General features: G+C 42.3%; 2 protein-coding genes across 3 annotated transcripts; one reads left to right on the plus strand and one right to left on the minus strand.

The window, feature by feature from the left end:
* The first annotated feature begins 1,445 nt into the window (after positions 1-1,445).
* LOC147255755 (cytosolic sulfotransferase 3-like) lies at positions 1,446-6,074 on the plus strand. 2 transcript variants are annotated; one of them, XM_086213689.1, is made up of 8 exons: positions 1,446-1,962; positions 2,827-2,989; positions 3,091-3,219; positions 3,363-3,463; positions 3,554-3,680; positions 3,763-3,860; positions 4,290-4,464; positions 4,546-6,073. In XM_086213689.1, exons 2-8 carry the CDS (start codon positions 2,851-2,853, stop codon positions 4,656-4,658), a joined length of 882 nt encoding a protein of 293 aa, XP_086069815.1. In that variant the 5' UTR covers positions 1,446-1,962; positions 2,827-2,850; the 3' UTR covers positions 4,659-6,073. The 2 variants fall into 2 exon arrangements, with proteins under 2 accessions (XP_086069815.1, XP_086069816.1); XM_086213690.1 differs by lacking the exon at positions 1,446-1,962 and having other exon boundaries at positions 2,830-2,989; positions 4,546-6,074.
* On the minus strand, positions 5,854-26,588 carry LOC147255756 (uncharacterized). The gene is made up of 5 exons (XM_086213688.1): positions 26,183-26,588; positions 21,375-21,468; positions 13,653-14,511; positions 13,221-13,565; positions 5,854-10,882 (listed from the first exon to the last, which is right to left on the minus strand). The coding sequence occupies exons 3-5, from the start codon at positions 14,443-14,445 to the stop codon at positions 8,871-8,873; spliced, it is 3,150 nt and encodes a 1,049-aa protein (XP_086069814.1). The 5' UTR covers positions 14,446-14,511; positions 21,375-21,468; positions 26,183-26,588; the 3' UTR covers positions 5,854-8,870.
* Between the last annotated feature and the right edge of the window lie 94 nt (positions 26,589-26,682).

Consider the following 26,682-nt stretch of genomic DNA (forward strand, 5'->3'; position numbering starts at 1 on the left):
TTGTGAAAACAGGCTATACAAATAAAATTGCCTTGCCTTGCCTTCAGCTGGACAGACAGCCGCAACTGCACATTTGCCAATGCGCTGCCTATGGTGGATTACTGACTATGTTGATGCCACTGGCAGAGAGACAACAATTTTTTTATTACTTTATGATGGAGGGAAACCGACTGGGTTGGTGGCACGGTGGTGCAGTGGTTAGCACTGCCACCTCACAGCAAGAAGGTTCCGGGTTTGAGCCCCAGCTCGGGCATGGGGTCTTCCTGTGTGGAGTTTGCATGTTCTCCCTGTGCCTGCATGGGTTCTCTCTGGGTACTCCAGTTCTCCAACTCCACAGTACTGTATTGCAATTTGTTGGTTACAATTTTGGTTATTTTCAATTTTTATTTGTACATAATGGAGAGGAAAGACCCAGTGGTGCAGTGGTTAGCACTGTCACCTCACAGCAAGAAGGTTCTGGGTTCGAGTCCAAGTATCTTTCTGTGTGGAGTTTGCATGTTCTCCCTGTGCCTGTGTGGTTCTCTCCAGGTACTCCGGCTTCTTCCCACCGTCCAAAGACAAACAAATGGGGACGAGGCTGATTAATACTCTAAACTGACTGTAGATGTGGCTGTGAGTGTGAATGGTTGTTTGTCTATATGTGTTGGCTCTGTGATGGACTGGTGACCTGTCCAGGGTGAACCTCGCCTCTCGTCTGAAAGTCACTGGGATAGGCTCCAGCTGGAGCCATTGATAAGCACAAACTATATTTGCCAGCGAGAAAGAAGACACACACACACACACACACACACACACACACACACACACACACACACATATATATATATATATATATATATATATATATATACACACGTATGTATGTTTATAATTGCATTTGACAAAATATTTAGTATACTATATCACAAGAGTATGTCTAGGGAGAGGGACAAGGTCCACCCCCCCCCCCCCCAACTCATGGTCTTCCACACTGACGTTGCTGTCATAACTTCAGCTAACAATATTGGACCCACATTCGAGGGACACAAAGAAAGACAGACACTGACAGAGTGACACTGAGACATTAATTTGAGGCGAGTACATGCCTAGTGATCCGGTCAAGGCAGCTTCCTGACTGATGTTAATGATCTATTATTATATTACAATAAGATTAAATGAAGCCTATCATATGAGAGATGGCCAGTGCCGGCTAATGCATTAAAATGTAACAATACATACCTTAATTTCAGCTTTTTTCTCGCGAGCGAACCTCGGATTCACTGCAAATGAAAGGGGCTCAAATGTGGAAATATGCTGTATGACACTATTGGAAGTTTCATAACCAATATATTACCTTCTTAAAATATGCGCCTGCGTAATTTTTAACATTTCTTTAGCCTGAATCAAGTCCGTATTGTGTTTCGTCTTCATTTTTTTTTTTTTTTTTTTGTGTTTCAGGAAAAAAAAATGGACAAAGGGTGACTGTTTCAAGAGGGCGGCACGGTGGCGATCTATACAATGTTCTGTGTGGTTAGCACTGTAGTGTCACAGCAAGAAAGTTACGGGTTCAAGTCTGTCTGTGTGGAGTTTGCATGTTCTCCCTGTGCCTGCGTGGGGTCTCTCCGGATACCCCGGCTTCCACTCCAAAGACATCAAGAGGGGACGAGGATAGTCGGATACTCTAAACTCACCGTAGCGGTGTAGCTGTGAGAGGACGGGCTGTGTGTTTACATGTGCTGGACTTGTGACTCGCTTCCAGAGTGAACACCGCCTCTCGCCCGAAAGCTGCTGGGATAGGCTCCAGAGGGCGACGATATGGTATGGAACTGTGGGCCTTTCCGCATTCTTATGTTACAGCGGGAGTGTATAGGAGAGTTAGAGCTCATTAACAGCACTGGCCATTGGCCGCACATGTCCTAAAAAAACAACGACAAAAATCTGTGGCGACCTGTTCAATCTTCTGTGTGGAGAAGGATCATCAAGGTAAGAAAAGGCTTTTGTATTTTGTGCAGCTCCGACTTTGGGTTGTTTATACTGCTTTTACTACAACATCGTTTCAACTTATGGCCTGACAAAGGTCGCTTTTACAGTTTGACAAGAAAGCTGACGGTTCCCTCCAATGGACCTATTTTCATGCAGGAAGTTGTACAATGAAACAATATTTCCCAATTTTGGCTGTATTCTGTAAATACTCCTGACACAAACCTTGTGCCACTGACTCAGCAGGGTGAGAGGAAGTGTGCCGTACACGATTTTGACCTTTAATATTTCCCACTTTTAAAATATTTTTTTAACTATGTTGTGTAGATAATCACCACAGTAACAGCACTTTTCTGATGTCATACACCTAGAGATAACATTCTATTCTATAAATGTTTGTTTACCTGCCTGGATTAATAGTTGAACCACAAAGGAACACCTCCTTGACAACCTGGAGAGTATTTGAGTCGGAGAGTGGACCAGAAAGGGAGGGTAACAGTAAATCTTTTCATTTTGTTTTGTTTTTTATTACTTATAAAAGAGCAAAGGTTAAAGGTAAAGGTTTCATAGGTGTTTTTGTTACTTTACTGTTTAACAAATCAATAAAACATAAATACCATTGTTCTCACTATTTCAGTGTGTGTTTTATTAATGGGGGTGGGGAATATATATTCCAATTACAACATAATGTTGTTGAATCTTCTGAATTGTTGTTTTTTTCTCTCTGTAAGTCAGCATCTGTCCTTTTTTCCTGCTGTTTTTTTCAGCTGCATTGGCATGTTTTTGTTCAGAAAAGAACAAATACTATTGATAAGCCATATCCATTACTCTTTTTTCTTAAGTTTATCTCTTATCTGACTTGGCTAGATATTGACTTTGAGTTTAACCAAGATGGAGCTACCACCGCGAGCAACATTGTATGACTTCCATGGTGTCTCCATGACCAAATACTTCACTGGAAATTGGGAAAATTTACAGAACTTCAAAGCGAGACCAGATGACATTGTTGTAGCTACGTATCCTAAAGCAGGTGAGGACATAACAGTAAAGACACCCTTTTTAATTTGTTATGTTGATAACCTTTCTATCTTGATAGAAGCCTTCATGTATTCATTTTTTTTTTTACCTTAGGAACCACTTGGGTCTCTTACATCTTGGATCTTCTATACTTCAGGCAGACACGTCCAGAGCGTCAGACTTCTATCCCTCTACGCACTAGAGTGCCATTTCTGGAGATCAGCGTTCCTGGTTTCCCAACAGGTGGTTTTATGTGATCACTTAATTTTATTCACCTATCAGTTCCTTGAGTTTAACAGTGAGAAATCAAGTTTCTTTTTTGTCTGCATGAACAGGGTTAGGGGTTGCATGCAAACACTCACTCACTAATCCTTGTCTTCATAAAGGAACGGAAGTGGTTGACCAGCTCCCCAACACTCCTCGTCTTATTAAAACTCATCTGCCCGTCCAGTTTTTACCCAAGTCATTCTGGGAGCAGAACTGCAGGGTAATAGCTACGCACTGTAAATACACATCCTGTAATTATTCACCTTAACCAGAGGATGTGACAGAGAGAGATTGCGTTTTCTCTGTGTAGGTAGTCTACATGGCTCGTAATGCCAAGGACAGTGCTGTGTCTTACTTCCACTTTGGCCGGATGAATGTAATACAGCCAGAACCAGGAGACTGGAGCACCTTTCTTCAAAACTTCATGGAGGGAAAGGGTGATTTTAAATGAGTCTTTTTGTAATGGAGGTTTATTCCCCTTCAACTCCTGTCTAAATGATTTTCCGCCTGTGTCTTCAGTGGTGTTTGGATCCTGGTATGACCATGTGAATGGCTGGTGGGAGAAGAAACAGACACATTCAAAAATTCACTTTATTTTCTATGAAGATCTGATAGAGGTGAGTTGAGAAATGTGTCTGTGTTTACGTGTCTTTTCGTTGGATGATGAGTATTTTGTTATTAAGGGGACAACTCATTAAATTGGAGTGTTCTTCAATGCTAATCTTGCTACTCAGCAGCCGTGTTGATAACAGCCTGGGCAGTCATATTTAGCTAATAATACAACATTAATTGATGTAAATTCTCTCCGGGCACTCCGGCTTCCTCCCACTGTCCAAAGACATGTAGGAGGGGACTAGGTTAATCGGATACTGTTAATCGGATGTTTGCCTATATTTTTTGTTGGCCCTGCGATGGACTGGTGACCCATCCAGGGTGCTTTTATGCCATTTACAAAGCCCAAGCTTTTTATGAAAACCAGAACAGGCAACTAGTGAACTATAAATATATTAGATTAAAGTCACTGTCTGTACCTTTGATGTCTGCAGGACTGTGGACGAGAGATAGACCGACTCTGTTCCTACCTTGGTTTGTCTCCCTCAGCAGAGGAGAAGAGGAGAGTTCTAACTGAAGTCACATTTGAAAATATGAAACAAAACAAACTGACCAACTTTTCCAATGTCCAATATATGAATCACAATGTGTCACCATTCATGAGAAAAGGTACAGTTATCATATATCAGCTTAAACCAGCGATCAGCAATCTTTTTATGAATTCTAAATATGAGTTTTCTGTCTGTTAAGGCAAAGTTGGTGACTGGAAGAACCATTTCACTGTGGCTCAGAATGAACAGTTCGATGAGGATTACAAGCAGAGGATGAAGAATCCCACTCTGGAGTTTCGTACTGAACTTTAATGAGGTCCTCAACTATTAATATTAGTGTGTTAGCTATAATCTTAACTGTTGATCCATAGATAGGGGATTACTTTTAATCATTTTTTGTTTGTGTCATTGCTGAATCATATTTTGATGAACTTTGAAGGACTTGCTCTATACTGTTGCCATCTAGAAGCAAGAGTTAAGAGTTAACGCAATGTGCAACCTGTACTTCAAAGTATAATAGCTTAGTGATATGTCACCCAAAAAGGTTTTTTTTGGGCTTTTTTTTTTTCCTGTTCAAGCACTCACAAACAGGCATCTTGAGCTCACAAAGACATTTGTCCTTCCTGCATTACTGCGGTGTATATTTTTTCACTCTCATAAAAGTTTTTGTGGTTTTATTGAGGGGCTGCACAGTGGTGCAGTGGTTAGCACTGTGGCCTCACAGTAAGAAGGTTCCGGGTTCGAGTCCCGACTTGGGCGCAGGATCTTTCTGTGTGGAGGCTGCATGTTCTCCCTGTTCCTGCGTAGGTTCTCTCTGGGTACTCTGGCTTCCTCCCACGGTCCAAAGACATGCAATTTGGGGACAAGGCTGATTGATACTCTAAATTGACCGTAGGTATGAATGTGAGTGTGAATGGTTGTTCGTCTCTGGCGACCTGTCCAGGGTGTACCCTGCCTCTCGTCCGTAGATGCTGGGATAGGCTCCAGCGACCCTTGCTAGTAAGGACTAAGCGGAAGATGACGATGGTTTTATTGAGAATAGATATGGTTTATTCACTTGAGAGTATGTACTCAGATATTTTTTGACTGTTGACTGCTGCTGTCAGTTGTAATTTGCCATCAGCTTCAAGCTAAATACACATGGCTGACTCTTTCTGCATTCTGGAAGAAGTAATGCAGAAGGGAAACATGTCTTTGTCATCTCAAGCACTTACTTTTGAGCGTTTCAAAGGTAAAAAGCTTTGCATTATTTCTTGGAATGCCTTTTCTTAAGTCCCAGAAATACCCAGTGTAGCATGGAACTACCTCTCCAAACAGGACATATAGGTTGGGCGCCAGACAGGAGAATCCAAGACTCAACAGTCAATTTCTATTTCCTAATAATCCATAGGGAGAGGAACCCCGGCAGTTCGTTTCAAACTACAAAATTCCCCATAGAATCAATTGCACAGTTCCAGTATAAAAAAAAAACCCACAACCCAATTTAAGTAACACAAAGTTCTTTTTAGTCCATTCACCCGCAAAACATTATTTAAATAAAGCAATCAATCAGGCAAAACATCACCATAATATATAACTCAAAATATCAACAGTTCGTTTAGAAACAAATCAGGCCATAAATCAACATAAATATACGGGTTATTAATTAAAGTCTCTTTTTAACAGTTCAAAAAAAGTCCAGGTCTGCCAGAGTATGACAGGAGGAGGGAAGGAGAGGGGGGGAGGAAATCAGTCCAGGTTCATGAAAGTTGTGCGGTTGTGGGTGTGCGGGTGTATGTGGGTGTGTGTGTGTGTGGGGGGGGGGGGGATGGAGAGAATCCGGTTCTGTTTGGTCAGGTCAGAATGAAGTGTCTACTCCTGTTCCAGGAGAGTGAGGGGGGTTGTCAGATCGGGAGGTTGTGAGGCCAGACCGGGTGAAGCCAGGAGAGATGATAGTAAAGGGGGGAAAACTTATCTGGAACGGGCTAGTGTCACCACACCGAGGTCCTCCAACCCAGAAATGACCAGGGTTGTCCGAGCAAGAGTTGTCCACCTGCTCCTGGGATTCCCCTGTTTCGTGGGTCTTGGTATCCACCTCCAGAGCTTAATCACTGTTCTTAAATTACCACTTTCCACTTGTATATTTTTTTCCTTCTTTTCCTCTTTCTCTCACTTCACCTGTAGAGCTTCTTCACTCTCCCTTCACTGCCTCCTTTGTTATCATTTCCCTCCTTTTTTTTTTAGTGCACAGGTGGAGCTTAAGTTACTTCCACTTCCTCCTTCCCCATGCAACCTTTTCCAACACACAACGCCCTCTGCTACACCAGCATATCAAATGATTGGCTATTAATCCTTCAGAATTGTGCTATCTGTTCCTTATAGAAACCCTCATCCTTATAATAATGTCAAACATTAAGAATAATTAAAGGTATACGGACAATAATTGGATTTCACGTACTCATTTTTATTTGGATCCAAACATGAAATGCTTCAAGAATTAAAAGAACAAAAGTTCAGTGGGCAAAATAAACAGATCTAATGCTGAATTTCTATACTTTGACTGATCACTGGAGGGGGCACGTTGAATGTTTTTTCTATGGCACGTACTGTTTTGTGAAGGGGACGTCAGTAAGGATGCTAGAGGTATGACTGGCCATGAAGCAAGGGAGGTAACAGCAAGTACAAATACAGTGAAATGTTACAGTCATTGGAATGTAGACAACACAAGGCCATTGTTCTGGAAATATTAAACACTTCAAGCGTTTCACATCACTGGAAGGTACTGAAAGTCACCTGGGGACAACTGGAAAACAAGTCATCCTGGGATACATTGATTGAACAGAGACATAAATGCAAAGGTTTTATTCCAAAACAATGTTTATCCACCTTTGAAGATTCTTGAAAAGTATCTCTCAGTTTTTCATGACAGCCTCCCAAGATAACATTCCAGTAACCATTCATAAACACAAAATATTATTGATATCTAATGTTGGAAGAAAACCTGTCAAATTCAAGACAGGAGGGACTTGTTGGGATATTTTCAAGGTAACCAAGTTGAGTTATTAATAGTCAAGTTCCACTTGTGTTTTGTATGTTTTTAAACTCATACCTTCATTATTTAATAACTAAAAATAAAATCCTGCAGACCCATGGCCATTTATTAAACATTTAGCGACACCTGCATCAATATTCCAATCCTGAGCACAGCCCAGAATGGTCTTAACAAAGCCTGCCATAGCTCTACATGTCATAAAAATAACAGCCTGCACAGTTCATACTTCCCGATTGTCTTTCACAGTAACAAGTAGAACTATGTTTGAAATATACCTTTATTCATGAAACATCAAAAAATACAGTATTTACATTGTTGCTTAAACATCATATATTTGAAAGATGCTTTCCTCGAGTAGTAAAATACTTCAGTCTAGTGCTCAGGCATACAGTTAAGTGCTTTGTTATTGAGTTCAGTCAAGTCTTGAGTTCATGCCAAGCCAGGTTTTTTTCTTTTGTGGTGCTGCCCTGCAAATGTGTTATTTAATTAAACATTATATCAATGCATTTGATAGATATAGGGCCTTGACTATATTCTTAAAAATTAAATCAAGTAAAAATGCAGTCAGCAGCTTCAGTTGTTCATAACAGAATGAGCTGCATCAACCTCAAAGGTGAATACAGCTGAGAGCACCAACAGAAATTTTACTTGCAAGCACACTATCATGTCATCCCTGTGTCAGCTGTGTCTCTGGCTGTTGTTGACTGACGACCTCTTTATGTAATCAGCTTCACATTTACTGTACGTACAAAGCAGACTGGACAACAACAGCAACATCAGCAGCATATTTAGAGCTTAGAAGTAGTAATCCATAACTGAGTCACAATGACACCGGTGAGACGCTATTGATAGTTAACCCAAATAATGGTTTTATAAAAAGAACATCAAAGTTACATGGCACATCTTTACATCACAAAGCAAAATGAAAGATGGAAGACAGCGAATAATGTTTATGATAGCAATGAATTTCACTGTTGTAGATAAGAAGACACAGGAAATACAGATTATGGGACCTACAGGACCTTAGGGACACATTTTTTTCTTTTAGCTATTTTTTTTATTTGATCTAAATACATTTTCTAAATTATGGGAATTTGATCTTTAATGCCACAAGCAGATACTGTCTGAAAAGCCACTTTTAGGACTGAAATGTATGTTTTTCCCTTGTATGTATATGTTCTGTTAAGGAACTATGACTGAATATCCCCAGTTTTACTCTCAGAGTAAAAGGTACACTAACATTACATCTGTTCCAGAAATTATTGAACCCTTTAACAATGTAAAAGGCAACTAGGTGATATTGTTTTAGTTCATCACCCAGAGATGCTTTTGACATTTTCCCTCTTTCAAAAATAACACGTCTATGCACTTCAGGGATCAAATTTTCCCAATAGCTTTTGAAGTTATGCTTTTTAGCACAATTCTCGGTTAGGAATTGTATTGATGAGTGGGTGTTTGATGTGTTGTCATTGGTCCACATGTCAGGATTAGTTTCATAAGTCAATAATTTCACTGCTGACACTGGCAGAGTCATCATGACGGCTGACTTCCAGGTAACTCCGTGACCCAACAGGCCTTCCAGCCATCCCCTGTACCCTCTCTGAGTCTGGTGTGATAAACGGCCGTGTGTCGTCCACTCCATCCTCCCCAAGATACCCTGTTGATGTTCTGGAGGGACGGAGTGACACAGGGCAGGACACTGATGAAGGGACACTTCCTACCGCACTCCCAGCCCACCTGTGGCCCTGATGGGAGGGTGTGGGGGGAGCAGTCACCTGTCTACTAGGTACACTACTGAGAACACTGCCCCCCAAAGGCATGGAGGACTCTGTTGCAGCCTCACTGCTCTCAGAAAGCTGAGGATCACTATTCCTGCGCAGCCATGGACCCTGGCTGACCCCTGAGCCCGGGGAGGGGGATTGTGACATTTGATTCAAAGGATGAAATAGGCTACCACCTTCAAGCAGATGCTCTCTGTGCAGAGCATTGTCAATACTGCGGGTCAGGTTAATAGGAGATGGGGGCCGTAGATCAAACTCGTATAGAGATAGGGAAGTGTCTCTATCCGGATCCAGACTGCCACTCAGTGAGCGCTGAGGAGGCCGGCCTACCACCTGCAGTCTCAATAGGGAACCCGTGGAACCATCAGATATGCCACGTTCTGCAGAGTGGCCCCTATGATTGGATACCCGGTTGCTGTCTTTGATGGAGCGTGACTGGGTAATGTCTTGTTCATGATTCTGGTTCCTGATGAGACTTTTGCTGATGTCTGCTCCAGGACGCTCCTGACCAGTCCAGTTGTTAGGGACCTCCCCTGGACCTCCTCCTCCAACTCCATTACTATCAGACTTCCGACAGGGCTTCCCTCTCAGGCTCTGGACTATTTTGGACCAGCAGGTATGTCTATGCGAGGAGCCTACAGACTGGCCTGGAGATGGCAGGTCTCCTGTTGCTCTGCCATCTCCTGCTCCACCCTCCTCCCGTCCTCTGCAACTTTGAGGCTTCCAAAATACCCAAGAACTCAGGAGTAAGAGGGAGAACCCCCAGGCCAGTTCCAGGAGCCTGGCCCAGAAGTGAACCAGCCACCATCCCCAGTTGAAGCTCATCCAGTCCCCTAAAAGTCCATACAGCCAAAGGGTGGCATGAAGATGTAGCCCACAGCACAGTGCTCCCAGAACTGCACACACTGCCAGTACTCGCCCCAAAATCACCCTAGTCCTCCTGCTCCCTACCCAAGCCTTTCTCCTGATGTCCTCAGCAACTCCAGGGTGAGGAATGGGAGGGCATCGTATGCGTGGAAAGACATAGCAGATGAATCCTAGACAGAGACCCACACCCCAGCAAATGGACAAGACCTGCAGGGTGACAGGCACCACAGGTGAGAGGGCTGGGGATAGCAGGTCAGCCGCTAGCAGTAGAGTACACTGCAGCACAGCCAAAACAGCCACAAGGGGAGGACGCTCCAAAGTAGAAGGTAAAACACTTACCCCCGCCACCCTCAAGGCCAGCAGTGCCAGGGCAGCCTGTGCCCACACCAGCATATGTACAGGCAAGTTGTAGAGGGCTGTAACTGCAGGCCGAGGGAGAATTTTACGAGTTCCATAGGGGTCAATAAGAAAGAGAACTGACCTAAGGCTTCCAGCCAGAAACAAAAGTGCATTAGCTAATGCAAGAGCCCCCCGGTGAGGACAATTTGTGCTGGGGGACAGGGTGATGCCTAGTGCAGCTCCAGCAAATAAGAGGAGGAAGAGGCAAGCTGATCCATAGACATGTAGCTCCCAGGCAAAAGCCAGTGTCCTACTCAGGTCACCCCAGTAGAGAAGTGTGCCATTGATGGGGGGTTTGGCACTGGGAGGGAGAGTTGGATTAGAAGTGGAGTGAGGAGCTTGGTGAGGTTGTCCCAGGAGAATGGAATGATTCCTCTGACCAATACCAGGCTGATATGTGGGGCTAAACCTTGTGAGGGCAGCAGGTATGTCACTGGTAGGAAGCAAAGAGGAAATACCTGGAGACAGAGAGAGAAAAAAAAATTGGTTTTCAAATTTTAAAATATGTATGATGACAAAATACAGATAAAAAAAATAATTTCCTCTGACCCATTTATCCCAGAGCAACCATGCTAAGGTACACGACCTGCTATTTTGAAGCCACTAGAGGGGTGTAGCTCACCATCACTATAATGAACTAGAACCGTCTGGCCCTCTCAGATAATCATAGTAACATAATCTGATCTGCAGTGACATGTTGCTGCAGGTTTAAATATGATTTCTAAATAGGAAAACATCTAACCAAATTATGGCTGTGTGAATAAGATTAGTGAGAACTACAGGCTTTAAAATATAAAAAATACAGGCACCCATTTTGTAACAGCATACAAGACCAAAAAAATTTTTTAAAAATTAAATGCACTGTCAGTCATCTTGACATTAGTATTTAATAAGAAAGTTTAATTGTGTAAGACATACACAAACATCTCAATATTACATGAGTGACAAGCATTGCCATCTAATCATGGTAAAAGACACATTAGAAATGCTGAGCAAAACAGCTTTGGATAATGTAGTTATTGTGTGTGTTAACTGGCTTAGCTTATGTAATTAAGAGTTACATAACACTGTGCAGTGTCACAATGTAGTATTGCAGGATTATCTAAAATGTAACTGCTTCAATGGACAAGACAACATTATGACAAAATGGCGTCTCGCTCTTGCTGTCGTTTTCTGTCATGTTTGTTCAAGGCACACCACTTTTTGCCAGGAAACACCCTGCAGCATTACAATCATTGGACCATTCATCACTGATGCTTTGTGAGCTAACCAACTGTAAAGATAACCAGCATGTAAAATGATACCATACTAAAAGTGATAGCATTGTGTGAATTGTATGTCTTAGTGGCTGATGGGGAACTATCCATTCCTTTTCTACTGCTTATCCTGTTAAGGGTCACCGGGGGGCTGGAGCCTATCCCAGCTGTTTTCGGACGAGAGCTGGGGTTCACCCTGGACGAGTCACCAGTCCATCGCAGAGCCAACATATATAGACAGACAACCATCCGCTCTCACAGCCACACCTACAGTCAGTTTAGAGTATCCAATCAGCCTCGTCCCCTCTTTCATGTTCTCCACTGCACCACTGTGCCACCAATGGAGAACTAAGACACACTTCAAGATTAGGGGTTCTGATCTAGATTTTATTTCTAAAGAAATAAAGTGTGCACACACACGTGCCCGTGCATACACACACACATTTAGCTTGATGGATGGATGAACACCACGATCAGCTGTATAACACTAAAACCATCAGCCTTATGGAGGACTTAAAGTATACCCTCACCCTGTAGAACACCCCCATAAAGCTGACACACTGACTAATGACTCACTATAACATGTATTTTACTCCCCGGCTCTGTCCTTATCTTCTCCTTCCTATGATTCAACAACACAATTTGCTTTTAGCTTCATATGGGCGTGCAGGGCATAAAGATCCCAGACCCACTTCTCTATTTGTATAAAGGTATGTTTTACTTCCGTCCTTCATTTTTTTCCTCTTACAAGCTAGATCGAGACACATTCCAGATGTGCTGATCACACTGCACAGCTGGATACACTTAACTTACCTCTTCCCTTGAGTTTCCTTAAAACACACACAAACTACTTACATTGCAGGCCAGTGTACATGTGGCAATGAACTAAAAAAAAAAAAATTCTACTCAAGCCAATAGGAAATGCAATTATGGCCATATACAAAAGAGGATGGATATAAGAGTATAGTATCAAACTGGTTCTTTCATGAATGGAGACAGTTTATCCTCTCAATGAGCTGCTAAAGAGTCTACTTGAAGGCTTTAAATGGGGCAGGAGGGCCTGAATGTTTCAAAGTCATTAAGATGTTGTTCTCGTGGTATCTAAGAGACCAGTTCATGTGCCCCATGTGTCATGCTTTCCCTTTTCCATCTACTTTTCTCTCCTCTCCTCCCCTCCCTTCATCCCTCTCTCTATGCATCTGGTTTTCATTACCATCACACTCCCTGCATTTCTATGCCTGTACCTTTCCTCTACCACACTTCCATGCAATCAGTCACTTTTTCAGACCCTACTTTCCTCTTGTCTATACTTTTTGTATGGCTCTGATTCTTAACCCCTCAAATTCAACCCACCCTCTGAACTCAACTCATATTTTCTTCACTCTGTGTGTCTTCCCCACTCAGCTACCACACTGCTTTCCACAGAAATGTGTCACCATTTCCGCCATGTTTAAAAATTATTCCTGTAAGTATGTCCCAGCTCCATTTACAATCATCAGTCAAAAGGTACAGCTTCTCAATTAAGGTGACCTTCACTTACTTGTTTGTGCTGACTGTACAGTTGGGCTAGCTGTATTTCTTCCCAGTGGTGCAGTCTTGTTGTGTTGATTTGCTATTTTGTATGATGTTTTCACAGCCTTCCCTGTAGTCGTAGTAGTAGTAGTAGTAGTAGTAGTAGTAAGTGTACTAGCTGTATTCATCACTGCCATTTTCTCTGTCATGTTGGTTGAATGCGACCTGTTCTGGATGCCGTCTGCAACTGGTAGTCCTCCTGATGGAGGCTGTTTTGCAGTGGAGCCAACTGTGGTAGATGTGGATTCAGGTATTGTAGCAGCAGCTGAATCTTGCTTTGGAGAGACTCTGGTTGTCTTTGCTGTAAGTTTGCCTAAATATTAGTTGAAAAAACATATTTGTGAGATTAGTATGCAAAGCTTTGGACCTGGTAAGCATCAACAAAATTCTAGATTCTCACCTTTTAATACTGTAGCATGAGGTGTTTCCTGTGTTCCTAAAGGAGACAGTGTTGATTGCGATGATGTTGAGATTTTGTTGAGTGTTGTCAGTGCAATCACTTGGGGCTTTAAAGTCTGACTGTGAACTGGTGAAGCATTAGCATCAGATGTGGATGCTAAACCTTCAGAGATCATGGTCCGTTCCTGTGGTCGATATTGAGCCATTTCATCAGTAACTGTTGGTAGAGGAACAGGTTGTTCCTCCATGACTGTTGGAGAACTACCCGACCCCCACCACTGTCGATCACCATCATCTGGCTCTTTAAAAGATTTCTCCTCTGGATTGCTTGCTGTTGTTGGTTTATCACCCCCAGGAGCAGCAACAGCAGTGGAGGGTAAAGTGGGCAGAGGTGGAGTTGAGCCTTTTGTAGCAAAAGCCCTGCTAAGACTAGCTGTGTCAGTCCTGGGCCTGGAGACAGTTGGTTGAGTTAAAATTGGACCACTGCTTTGATTCTGAAAAGAAAAGGCTGATATAGTAGGAGTCAACTGTGCACTTGGATGAGCCATTTTTTGTCCCTGCTGCACTGAATTTGTGGTTGTCAGCTGATCCTTGATGGTAACTTTGATAGGCACATCACTTCGTCCTCTGGGGGGTAAAGAGGGCCAGAATCTGACAGGTTGCTTGGTTGGTTGAGCTGAATTATTAGGTAGCTCTGGAGGGGAGAGGGAAGAGGCGCTGATGATGATCTGGGCATCTGACCAGTGGAGGGAGAAGATGAGGAAGCTTAAAAAAAGAAGGGATATGGAAGCCATGGTCTGCCTCTGAGTGGTGAGCAGTGCCTCACACCTTGAGTGTTATAACATCTTTCCACTGTGTTTCTGTTGACAGAAAAAACAGGAATTTTAAAGTTTCTTCAAACAGACTGAACAAGCTCAGACATAAAAGTCATTGTAAACAGCACAGCAAAACCCATGTATGTTCATCCAAACCATACAAAAAAACCTTTTAACATCAATATTTGATGCTGGTTGTATTTATTGCATCAATGTTAGAAAATAATATTCCAAGGAATAGCCTATTAAAAAGCTGAGAAGTTCTAATTGCAGGCTTATTCTGCTGATTCAGAGGACAGGTCAACAAAACTCTCCCGGGGTTTTACCGCCATGTTACAGAAGGACACAAAGGGGCGAGTACGGTGTATGGTTTCAGAAGACACTGCACATATGCTGACACACACACAGACAAACAAAAAGGCAAGAGTTCAGCTTGTAATTTATACACACTGATCTTTGCAAAACCAAAAGGAGTCACAGATGGTTTCATTCAGTGGCAGATGGACACTTTTTTTCCCAAGACTCTCTCCCAATTTATGTTCTTTGGATGAGTCCCAAACATACCCATGAGTCCCAATCGCTCACTTTTCAGAAGTCTATAGTTATTTGTTCCAAGCAGGAGAACTTCACTCACATTTCTATTGGTTCAGTTTAAGTCATGGATGCCAGGAGCTGACAGCTGTAGCAAAGAGTCGAGTGATGCCCAGTGACATGGAGACCCCCACCCCCGCTCTTCCTTGAAGATTACACAATCCTATCCAGCCAAACAGATGTCCTTAACATGTGCATCCCTCTTATTAAAACACCCTATTCCGGACACTATTTTGCCTGTGACTTACATATAACTCTCATGTTCACATTGGCCTCTATCTATGACTCACAGTGGGAGATGCCCCCAAGAAGATGAGTCAGGTTCATAGTGAAACTTCAGCCTGAAACATTAGGAGGAAAAATCCCAAAACAGAAATCAGTGCCTGCAGAATACATTTTAGTTTATGACTCAACTCGGCCTCATTCACAGCTGTTATTTGTTCTCTGAGGAATAACTGCAGCTGCACTCAACGGTTGGCATGTAAATTTCATGCTCATGAACACTTGTAGCATGGCTATGTGAGTAATCTGTGCGTCTTTGGAAAGAAATGTGTGAGCATGCATAGGGGCAGTCATCAAGCAGGAGGTCACCGAACATTCCATAGGTACATGAGAAAAATAGACTAGCAAACTTCTTTTTAAAACCATCTTGTCAACAAAGTGCTATTCTTGAGCAGCTTTATAGAAAATTGGTGCAGTTATATAAATAGTACTATACCTAAATCTCCACCCAATGACAGTAGCTTGAATGTTTATTTTCCTTTCTGTCTCAGCTACCTCTTCTGCTTTCAGTCTAGTTGGATGCTGGCCAATTCAACCTCTTAATCCTTGTTTTTCCTTCTCTTGTCCTCTGGTCCCCAATTTAACTGGTGTTGTCTCAACCCAGCAAAAAAAAAAAAAAAAAAAAAAAAAAAAGCACGCTCCTCAGGAAACAAAGAAAAGGAGCAGTGAGTAGAAAGATAGAGCGATAAGAAGAAAAAGAGGCAGTAAGAAAGTTGAGGTAAGAAAGGCTTTATGTGCCCTTGTGTCGATCCAAGGTATCATGATCGATTATAACTGACAGAAGTAGTGGCAAAACTAGCTTATAGCAACTGACAAAAATATGAGATAGAATTTCTGGGATAAAGTATTTCAAAGGAATTACATTATAAGACAAAGTGGTTATAAGGTCCATGCACAGATACACACATATCTACTTAGTTTCACTTTTCTTGTGAGGCTAGCTAATCTCTGACAGACAAAAATAAACGTGCCTTTTGAGAAATGGCTATTAACACACAGAGCTATCTTGAACCTAAGTTATCCAGCATGCATCAACCATAAGTGTTTGTGTGAGAACCTCAAAATGAAGATGAGAATCAAAACTTTAGCGAGAGCTTTTATGGTGGCAAACTTTTTTGAATTAGTGCAAGGGGATGTCCAACAGTTTAGTTTCACAAATTCCTTTTTTTGTGGTCAAAAAGTGTTAAGATATCCAAATTATTAATCCCATCCTCCATGTTGGTCTCACTTCCTTTTCCTACGTGTCTTCTATCCTGTGAGAATCTACAGTATGAGAAGCCAAATCAATATGGGCAACAATTTATACATCAAATTAAATATTATATCTGAGAGTTGTTGTTGTCATCCTCCGCTAATCCGGTTGGTCCAGGTTGCAGGGGCAGACCGAGGAAGGCGTCCAGGAGGCATCCTCACCAGATGCCCGAACCACCTCAACTGACTCCTCTCGACATGGAGGAGCAGCGGCTCTACTCTGAGTCCCTCCCAAATGACTGAGCTTCTCACCCTATCTCTAAGGATGAGTCCAGCCACCCTGTGGAGGAAACTCATTTCGACTGCTTGTACTCATGATCTTATTCTTTCGGTCATTACCCAAAGCTCATGACCATAGGTGAGGGCTGGAATGTAGATTGACAAGTAAATCAAGAGCCTCACCTTTTGGCGAAGCTCTCTCTTCACCACAACAGACTGGTTTAGCATCCGCATCACTGTAGATGCCACCCCAGTCCGCCTGTCAATCTCCCGCTCCATCCTACCCTCACTCGTGAACAAGAGATACTTAAACTCCTCCACTTGAGGCAGGACCTCCCCCCCGACATGGAGTGGGCAGGCCACCTTTTTCCGGCTGAGAACCATGGCCTCAGACTTGGCAGTGCTGATTCTCATCCCAGCCACTTCACATTCGGCTGCGAACTGTGGTCTGATGGAGTTAAAAGGACAACATCAGAGATGACATCCTCCTGCCACCAAACCTGACCCCCTCCACCACCCGGCTGCACCGAGAAATTCTGTCCATAAAAGTTATGAACAGAACCCGTGACAAAGGGTAGCCTTGGCGGAGTCTAACCCTCACCTTGAAAAAGTCCGACTTACTGCCGGCAACGCGGACCAGACTCTCACTCCTCTGGTTGAAAGACTGAGCGGCCCTTTGTCAGGGGCCATCCACCTCATACTCCCAGATTACCCCCCACAGGGTGCCCCTGGGAACACGGTCATAAGCCTTCTCCAGAACCACAAAACCCATGTGGTCTGGTTGGGCAAACTCCCACGCCCCCTCCAGCACCCTAGCAAGAGTGAAGAGCTGATCCACAGTTCCACGGCCGGGATGAAAACCACACTGCTCCTCCTGCCTGTGGAGACCCACAGGGCAACCATGCCCTTTAAGCCTCCTTCTTCAGCCTGATGGCTCCCCTCACCACTGGTGTCCACCAGCAGGTTCAGGGATTACCACCACAACCGGCCCCAGCAGCCTTACGGCCACAGCTCACAACAGCCGCCTCAACACAGAGCGGAACATGGCCCATTCAGACTCAATGTCCCCCACTAACCCCAGGATGTGGTCAAAGCTCTGCCAGAGGTGGGAGTTGAAGATCATTCTGACAGGTTCTTCTGACAGGCTTTCCCAGCAAACCCTCACTACTCATTTGGGCCTGCCAGGTCTGCGCTGCATCTTCCCCTGCCACCTGATCCATCTCACCACCAGATGGTGATCAGTTGACAGCTCAGCTCCTCCCTTCATACCCCAGGTTAGGGGTATGGGCCTGGTGCCCCTCCGGGCTGGGTACACAAACTCATTTTTTTAACTTCCACGAAGGGTCTGTTGAACCGTTCTTTGTCTGGCCCTGCGCCTAGGACCAGTCTGCCTTGGGTGACCCTACCAGGGGCAAAATGCCCCAGACAGCATAGCTCCTAGGGTCATTAGGGCACTCAAACTCCTCCACCACGATAAGGTGATGGTTCCAGGAGGAGTTACCGAGAGTACTGACTGTACTTAAGCTACTATGGTGCCAGGCAGTTGGGGAATGGCGCTATGTGTGCTGTGCTTTTGGTGCATGTTCAGCCTCAATTTGGTATTTAGAGTGCACATTATCAGAGAACAGACCACCCCCACTGGGGTGCAAAGAGGCAGTCATTAGACAACTAATCACTCATTAAATGTGTTTCAGGTGGGTCATCAATCAAACCAGTCAGAATGTCCCATGTCATTCCCTTTAAAGGCCAAGTTGGACCAAGACCTAGTGTGTTGCTATTTCATTGGCACATACATTTTAACTCTGGAGAAGTGAGCGCTTCTCATCTGAAGAAATGGACATCCTCCTGTGCCAGGAGAAGGCACGCAAGCACATGTAATCTTCAAAGATAGAAGCAGGAGGCATCCATTGAAGCCACTGGAGGATAAGTAGGCCTGTGACAAGGTGGTGGCCAATGTCTTCCAATTTTTGGACATCAAAAGAACTGTATTGCAATGCTGCACATGTGCTCATCTGATTGATGCACCATTTGAATAGCAGTTCACACATTACCAAAGACCAGCTTCGTCTTGTTCTATGGTGCAAATGTTTTCTGGTGTCCCAAAAATAGCAATGCACCATGGTTGTGCCAGACCATGCCTAATTAAGCAACATCCAGCGTATCCATAGCACAAGTTTATTTGTTGGTTAAAGGTGAGGACGCTTGCCATTAAAATGACTTTTGCACTGCTTAAAGGACGGATGGAAGGAGAGTTTGCAGTTTAAAGCATTGAACTAAATTAAATGGAAACTATGAACAATGTTTAGCTTCCCTCAATTTTTCTATATCCCTGCTCTCACAGACAGTTGGATCTGATCCTCACTGCTCCAAAATCAAAACAGCCTGTGTGCCATGCCAATGCCAGCAGGACACACTGACAGTGTTCTGCAACAGCAATGTTTACAGAAGCATGGGAGTGATCTTAGAAGGCATTAAACCCAGTAGGATTGGGTGCAGTTCACATTAGAACCAATATCGCTACTGGTAGCTGCACCTGGAATTCAGAACCCATGCTTAACTGTACTTTTTTTATCCTTTAGGGTTTTTTGGTTTTTTTTTTTAATGATAACAGAATTTGTATTGCATTTGTAAAAATACATCCAAACTTCCAGGCAAACTGATATCATTAGCTACTGCTGCAAGGGACTTGGCTTTCTGGCTGAAACACATTACATTCTTAATTGATAGACATCTTCTGTGTTGACCAAGTCTTTCCTCAAGGTAGCATTGTTGCCATGGCCAACTTTAAATGTTGCCTTACAAAAATTGCAGAAAGGGTTGTCTGCATCAGGATTTGCAAGGCGTTACAACATTTTGAGCTCACCATTGGTCTGACAGTGTGTTGGGGTTTAATATGATGCAGGGATAATGTCACCCTTTTCACTCTCTTAAATGTATACTCTCTTGTATCTCACCCAGATGTACTGATTGATTCAATGTAAAATGGTACTAATGTACTTTGTTCAGTACTCTTAAAAGTGTAGGGTAAAACCTAGTGCATTTTAGGTGTTGTAGGTTTTCTACCATTGAGAAAAAGCTAATAAAACATTTTCGCTGCTTTCTCTGATCATGTAGCACCGGTTTAAAAAAATGTGCTAAAAGACCATCTTTCAATCAACAAATTAACTAGTTAATCTCATCTTTAAACACATAAGCCTTTAATACACACACTTACACATCAAAAGCTTTTTCTTGTTTGGATTGGGATGATTTAGGTTTCCATTGATATAATACAAACAGAGTACATTTGGGAAAATTGGCAGCTCCTCTAAGCAGTTTGAATCAGGCAGGCAAAAATGTGCTGTTGGATTTGACTTCCATCCATTGCAAGAAGACCAGACCAGTGTAATCAGATAGTTTGGTATTTTGTTAAACTGCATCCTCCACACTGCATCTTTACACCTTGCATCTTTTTGTCCTCAAATTAAGGTTTATAATCTCACATAAAAGACAGCAGATCCCTGTGTAACTGTCCAAGTGGAGGAGGCAGATGGATGCACAGTCAGTCAAAGTATTTTTATCATGTTAACCCCTCAGGGCTGGGGACACATCATCCTGTAATCCATTTCCAGTGGGGTGTGCATGTTATGTTGATGTCGTCACTCTCTCTTGCACAATACATCCTTTCTCCAAAGCAGGAAATGCCCGTGGATAATATTGTAGAACAGCATGAAACAATCTGAAGATTACTATAAACCCCTTGCCTACAGTATAGACCTACATTGGTTATACAATCACATGACTCAGTGCTGCAGCAGCTGGTACTTATCAGTTAATCTTTGCAGTAGTGATGTCATGTCTACGCTAATGTATTAATTAGACTAGCTCATGTTGGTAGCTACATTAAGAACCCTGAGTATTTGGGAAAATCTTCCTCTTCCTTGTGAATGTCTTTTTTTTTGCTTTTTTTCCCCCAAGAGTCTGGACAGCGAATATTTCCAAGAACAGACATGCATTTGTTAGTGGACAGAGGTCTCTGTGTCTTTTCAACAAAGATTTTTCCAAGTATACTTGTCTTGATCATGGTATTTAAAACTAAAGTTTTTTTGTTATCAATCAAAATATACCACCAAGTATTGAAAACTGAATTACTGAAAGCTAAATTCTTCAAAGCATTTGTGGCATATTTCCTGAATTAAGTTGTTTTTATCTATGTAAGGCTGGGATTTATTTAATTTTTTTTTCTCATCCCCAACTCTAATGTTGTTTCAGCTAGTTTGGGCAATAAAACAATATTGACGTCATTATTAACAGCATGAATAATTTAAAATGATTGATAGCATATTAATTGTGCCATTTAAATTAAAGAAGTGCAAAGGACCCTGACAAAACCTAACAAATATTGTTAGGTTGCACAAACAAAACAGAAGCAAGCTTTTTGAGGATTGAGAGTGCTACAAGGGACACAACCTGTGTGTGTGTGTGTATGTGTGTGTGTGTGTGTGTGTGTGTGTGTGTGTGTGTGTGTGTGTGTGTGTGTGTGTGTGTGTGTGTGTGTGTAAAATCACAAAAGCTGTGACTCTGACCTGAGTTGATGATCCAAACTTTCCCATATCAAAGTGTTGCCTTAATGTGCAGGATCAGAAGTCATTGCCAGAGGCCCTCATCTGAAAAGGGGAGCTGGTGAGTAGAGAAGAACATTTATAAGATTCAAAACTTTGTGAAAGAACACAAGAAATTTATGATGAAATATGATTTCAAGGCACAATTTAAGAAATTTCTGCAGTAAAAATGGCAAGGTTGATGAGAGGAGTAGTAAATATGGAGGGAGACTGAAATGGAGAGGATATAGTGGAAGAGACAGGAATAAACCAGTGGAGAGCAATGGTTCCTCAGTTCAACAGAGCAGTTAAGTATTACTGCTCGCCATACAGATGTATAACTTGTTTGTACTGCGTTATGTGGCAGAGCGACACAAGACTGTGAAGCACTGTATATGAATTTGTGTGTGTGTGTGTGAGACAGCTAAAGAAACACAGTAAGGGGGGGTGGGAGAGGGAGAATGTGTGGTTATGATGGTATGTGTGTAGTGGGGGTGGTCACTGGTGTGACCGTTGAAAATTCCACACCTTGAAATAACATGGATTACCTTCACAATATTTCTTTGCTTCTTTTATTTACATATAGCTATCTTAAACTAATCAGGCACAGAACAGTTTCACTTTATATTAATTATTCTAATACATAAAGCAAAATATATCCCAGCAGAGGTCAACGAACTTCTTGCCTTCAGTCCATTCAGCTCTTGAGACAAACCAAATCCTGTCAAAGATGCCTCTCTGGGGGTGCTCCTCTGTCTGGGGGAGGTGTAAAATCTTGGTGAGGTAACTGGCCACACAGACAGGTCATGCTATATGAAGAGAGGAGGCTCCAGAACCAATCGTGGTGGCTTTTGATCCACCAGTCGAAGCAGATTTACAACTTAAATGTGCTGAGCCCCACAACATCTTTGACTTCTGCTCTCCCTTCATTCAAACCACAGATCAAAGGCTGAAGGTCAGCGTTGGAGGGTGAGGCCCTTAGACTGCCCTTTGGCTCTACCACCAATACCTCCACCACACACATACAGACAGACACATCCCTCTGCACACACAACACAAGCTCACCCATTTTATAACTACTGCCACATGATGGAAAATGTAGAGCAAGGTTTTACCCAAAAGTTTACATGGTCTACACATGTTATTCAGGAATAAGTAGTTCAGATAAGGAGTCACACACGGAAGCCACTATGATAAGACAGTGACCCTGCTGACTGATTGAGACAGCTGCTAAGCAACCTCAAGCCACAAAACATTTTCAGGAAAATAAATAACACACATCACAACTCATAAACTGTTAGCCTGCAACAGGGAGTTAACCACATTACTACTCAAAAGTCTTGCTCTGTTGTAGCTGTTGCATAAAATTTAGACTGCCTTAAGTGATGTGTTGTGTGTAAATTATTGATTTTGCAAATATGTAAAATACAGAGCAGTATCTTATCTTGTACACAGATTTCATAAAAATGCAATATTGGATTTACGGGAGTGCTTGGTCAACCCATAGAGAAAATGATCCTGAGCTATAAAAAGAAAATGTTGGGATCATGTCTACTTCAATATTCAGTGGATTGGTGCTCCAGTGATATAATGATGCATATGAATTATGCTTTATTTTCCAATGTTCTGACAGTTGAGAACTACTTGTTCTGGAATGGTTGTTGTGTCTACTGGAAGGTATTATTTAACTATCCTGCCAGTTAAATGCGTCTGGCCTAAAAAATGATTCAATGATTACACTTTTTTACACAATAAGCCATTAAAGTACGCAATTTAGGCGCAACTTAATACTAAGAAATGTTGGCATGGGTTATCTTGTGTTCTGGTACACCCTTGAACTCTTCACTTCGACATGAAAGCGTCATCAAAGCTGTCAGTAAATCTTTCCTGAGCTGCTTTGGAAATAGATGAAGCCTTTTTGTCTTGTCCGTAGAAAAGGGTGTGCTGTTATTCTTTTGAATTGCAGTCATCTGGAAGAACTCTGCATAACATCCCATAGCACTTTTGGAAAACTCTGTCTGTGTGCTCCTGCTGAGAGGTGCATTGCTGGGGTTTCCTTTCTTTTGCCTTTTCCTCGGTATGTGTTTGAATGAATCCTGATAAGGAACATGTGAATCCCGGTCTGTCCGAGGGTATCTGCTGCTACATGTGGAGGTTGGACAATCCTCATGAATAAACACACAAACACAACAGGTTGTGCACCTGCCAGCATTGACCAGATGGAGAAATAAGACTCTACTTTGTGTTGACTAAAGCACTCACTTTTTGGTAGTCAAACCTTTCCCGTTTCTTAGGTTGTTTGGTGAATTTTGTACCTTTACTCCTTTAAGTGTCCTGTATGTGGCAAACGAAACTACTTTGGAATTTCCCAGTGATGTGTTTGTGAAACTGAGATCAAGACACACAATGACTACGCATCTGGAAGCCTGGGGTAACTGATTGCTAAGATGGTGGTGACATGACTGGTCCTGTCAGTGTTTGGTTTTGCAAGACTATTTTCACCATGACAGCCCTGTTGCAAACATTTTCATTTTACAACAAAATTAAAAAAAAATGTTTCTGGAAACACCTGAAGTGACAGATGGGAGATGCATTGACATAATCTTTTTTCTTTTTTAATCAGTACTGCCTAGTTTTATGCTTTGATCTGACTAACGTGAGTAGGAATTGAATAGAAATAGTTGTAAAGTCCTGATTTGCAAGAAAAGTGTACATAAGGATTAAAATTTGAACCAAGGAGGAACAAAAGAATGTAAAATAAATATTGTGACATATGACTGTTGGGGTTTTGTTTTTGGCACGGATATTCAAACACCATTTTTCAAAACAGGTGGCAGCCAGTAAAGTGGATGGAGGCAAGAAAAAACCTGATATACAAGAGTGGCCAACACGGGATTGTAGCCAGGTCAGCTGTACACGGGACCTGGCTCAGAGTGTAGTTTAATACTAACAGAGGGACTAGAAGGCTGCCTTTAAATAGAAATTGTGAGGTCGCATTCATGACAAGGGAATTCATAGACATGACTCCTGAATTCTCAGCTTTCAGCAAATTTCCGAGCTAGTGAAAACTCCAAAATGGGGGCCATCTCATGAACATAATGAACACCCCATTTGAAGGCAGCAAAGTATACAGAAGGCTCTCATTCTCCTCTTCGTACCTTCCTCCAAAACTCTTTCTCTTTTAACATCTGCCATGATGTAGGCCATTCTGAGCTAGCCTCTATCGTACATGAAAACAACATAAGCTAGCAGAGTACCTCGCCAGTCCAAATTCAATTTTTATCATATCAGGCAGTTTGCTATCAATGATGTTTACAGCGTATGTTTCAACTAAAAATACACCACAGTGCTGCTTGAATTGATTAAAAAAAAACAATTATAAAAACTCAATAGGGTCTTCGCCTGAAGTACCTTCTGGCTCAGGCCCTAATTATAACAACCTATGAGAAAATGTTAAGTAAACACACACTGACAGCGAAAGCTGTCCTGCAAGATGCAAACCTATTCCTCTGTATCTAGCTGTCATGGACACTTCTACAAAGTCTCTAGGGAAAGAGAGGATCGAACCAGCCAGTCTTCAGATACCAGAGGGCCACACTTCCTAGCAGCGCTTTTGTGATAACTATTATCTCACACATGCATTAAGGTACAAAAAAAACCTCTTATAATTGGCATTGTTTGAAAGGAAGCAGAACTATAATTAACACATTAAACTCCTAAAGACATACTTTTCTCCCTCATTTAAATTCCAGATTATGTGAAACTACCAATATTCTTCTTTCACATCATCAACTGCAGGACACAATATGCCTCCTCATTCCCCATAAAGACCATTCACATTGTTTGTGCATTGGAGGCTTCTAAGTTCCACATTTTCCTTGAAAATTTTGGACCAAGATCAGCTTCCAAAAGACTTGTGATGTCACAAATCATGCTTATTGATCTGCCTCTTGAAATCAGATTATTCATTATTATTCAGAAAATTCATATTTTCACCAATAGATAAGGACATCCTTCCAATTTCAAACTCTGCATATTTCTACACAATGAAAATAAGAGAAACACATCTGACTGGAGGGGAACTTTAAGGCACTGCTCTAAGAAGTTTGACTTGTATGTCAGCCTGTGCATTTTTTTTTACAAAAACAAACAAACAAACCTGCCATTATTATTTGGAACAGTACTGGGCAAATGTTGCAAAATTGCTGTATCTTTATTGTCACATGTTTAATTTTAGTATAAAAAACTATTTTGAAAAAGGTACTGTACAGATGTGTATTTTTGAGTTTAAGTTTATATTTTTAAAAAGAAATAAACAATTAAAAAATTATCATGTTTTTTTGGGGCATTTTTCTTGATAACCAAGTAAATACACAATATACTATGCTTACTACATCGTTAATATATCGTTATAATGTTGTAAACAATAATGCCAAAATTACTTTTTCAACGAATCGTGCAGCACAAGTTAGAAGGCTTTCCTCCGTCCCTTCTAAATTTGATGCAACCTCGTCACGTTAACGTTACCATAGCGACCGTGGCTTTGTCCTGAAGATGTCTGAGGAAGCTGTTTTTGCAACCACTAATGCACGCAAAGTAACTTCAGTAGTTGCAAGTAAAAGTCAAGGCAGTACAGTAACATTCCGATGTGTTAATTGACGTTGGGGACCGATGTTACCGCGCAGGTACTAGAGGCACCGTCTTCACGGTAGATCACTGCGCAAAGAAGTACCACCGCATAGTCAACACCACTCCAGCAAAAATATTCAAGTCCATCCTGGCAACGAACATACCTGCAGGTCTGCGTGGTCCCTCTCCGTCCGATGGCGTCCTCTGCGGCAGGACAAGGGCTAGGACATACTGATCATCTGGAAAGTAAAGCACCTCTATTCTAACAATAACACAGCTCCCGTTGGTAAAGGTGAATCGTAATTTGTCGACACACAGAGAGGTTCAGCCTGCGTGTACCACCGCCAGCTCTCTAGTCATGAGTTAGTAAGAAGACGCCCCCTCCGATCGCTCCATCACTCCACATTCCTCCCTCCCTCTCATGTTTTTTCCTCTCACGAGCGGATAAACACGATTGCTTACCTATCAACCTTCAGCTCGGTACGTCGGTTACGCAACAGCCCAGTTTTACTTTGAATGCCTCTCATTTAACAAAGCAGCTTGTTTGGGCAGCGCCCGGAGCTAATATGACGACAGTGGCTCTGACATCATCATAAAGCACAAAGAGCCACCACGATTCAGGTTTCTTTGTTTATTATTATGGCTGAAAATAAGCGAAAGTGAC

Source organism: Aulostomus chinensis, chromosome 9 (genome assembly GCF_037954235.1).
Source record: "Aulostomus chinensis isolate RoL2024-O1b breed Wild chromosome 9, RoL_Achi_v1.0, whole genome shotgun sequence".
NCBI classification, from domain to species: domain Eukaryota; kingdom Metazoa; phylum Chordata; class Actinopteri; order Syngnathiformes; family Aulostomidae; genus Aulostomus; species Aulostomus chinensis.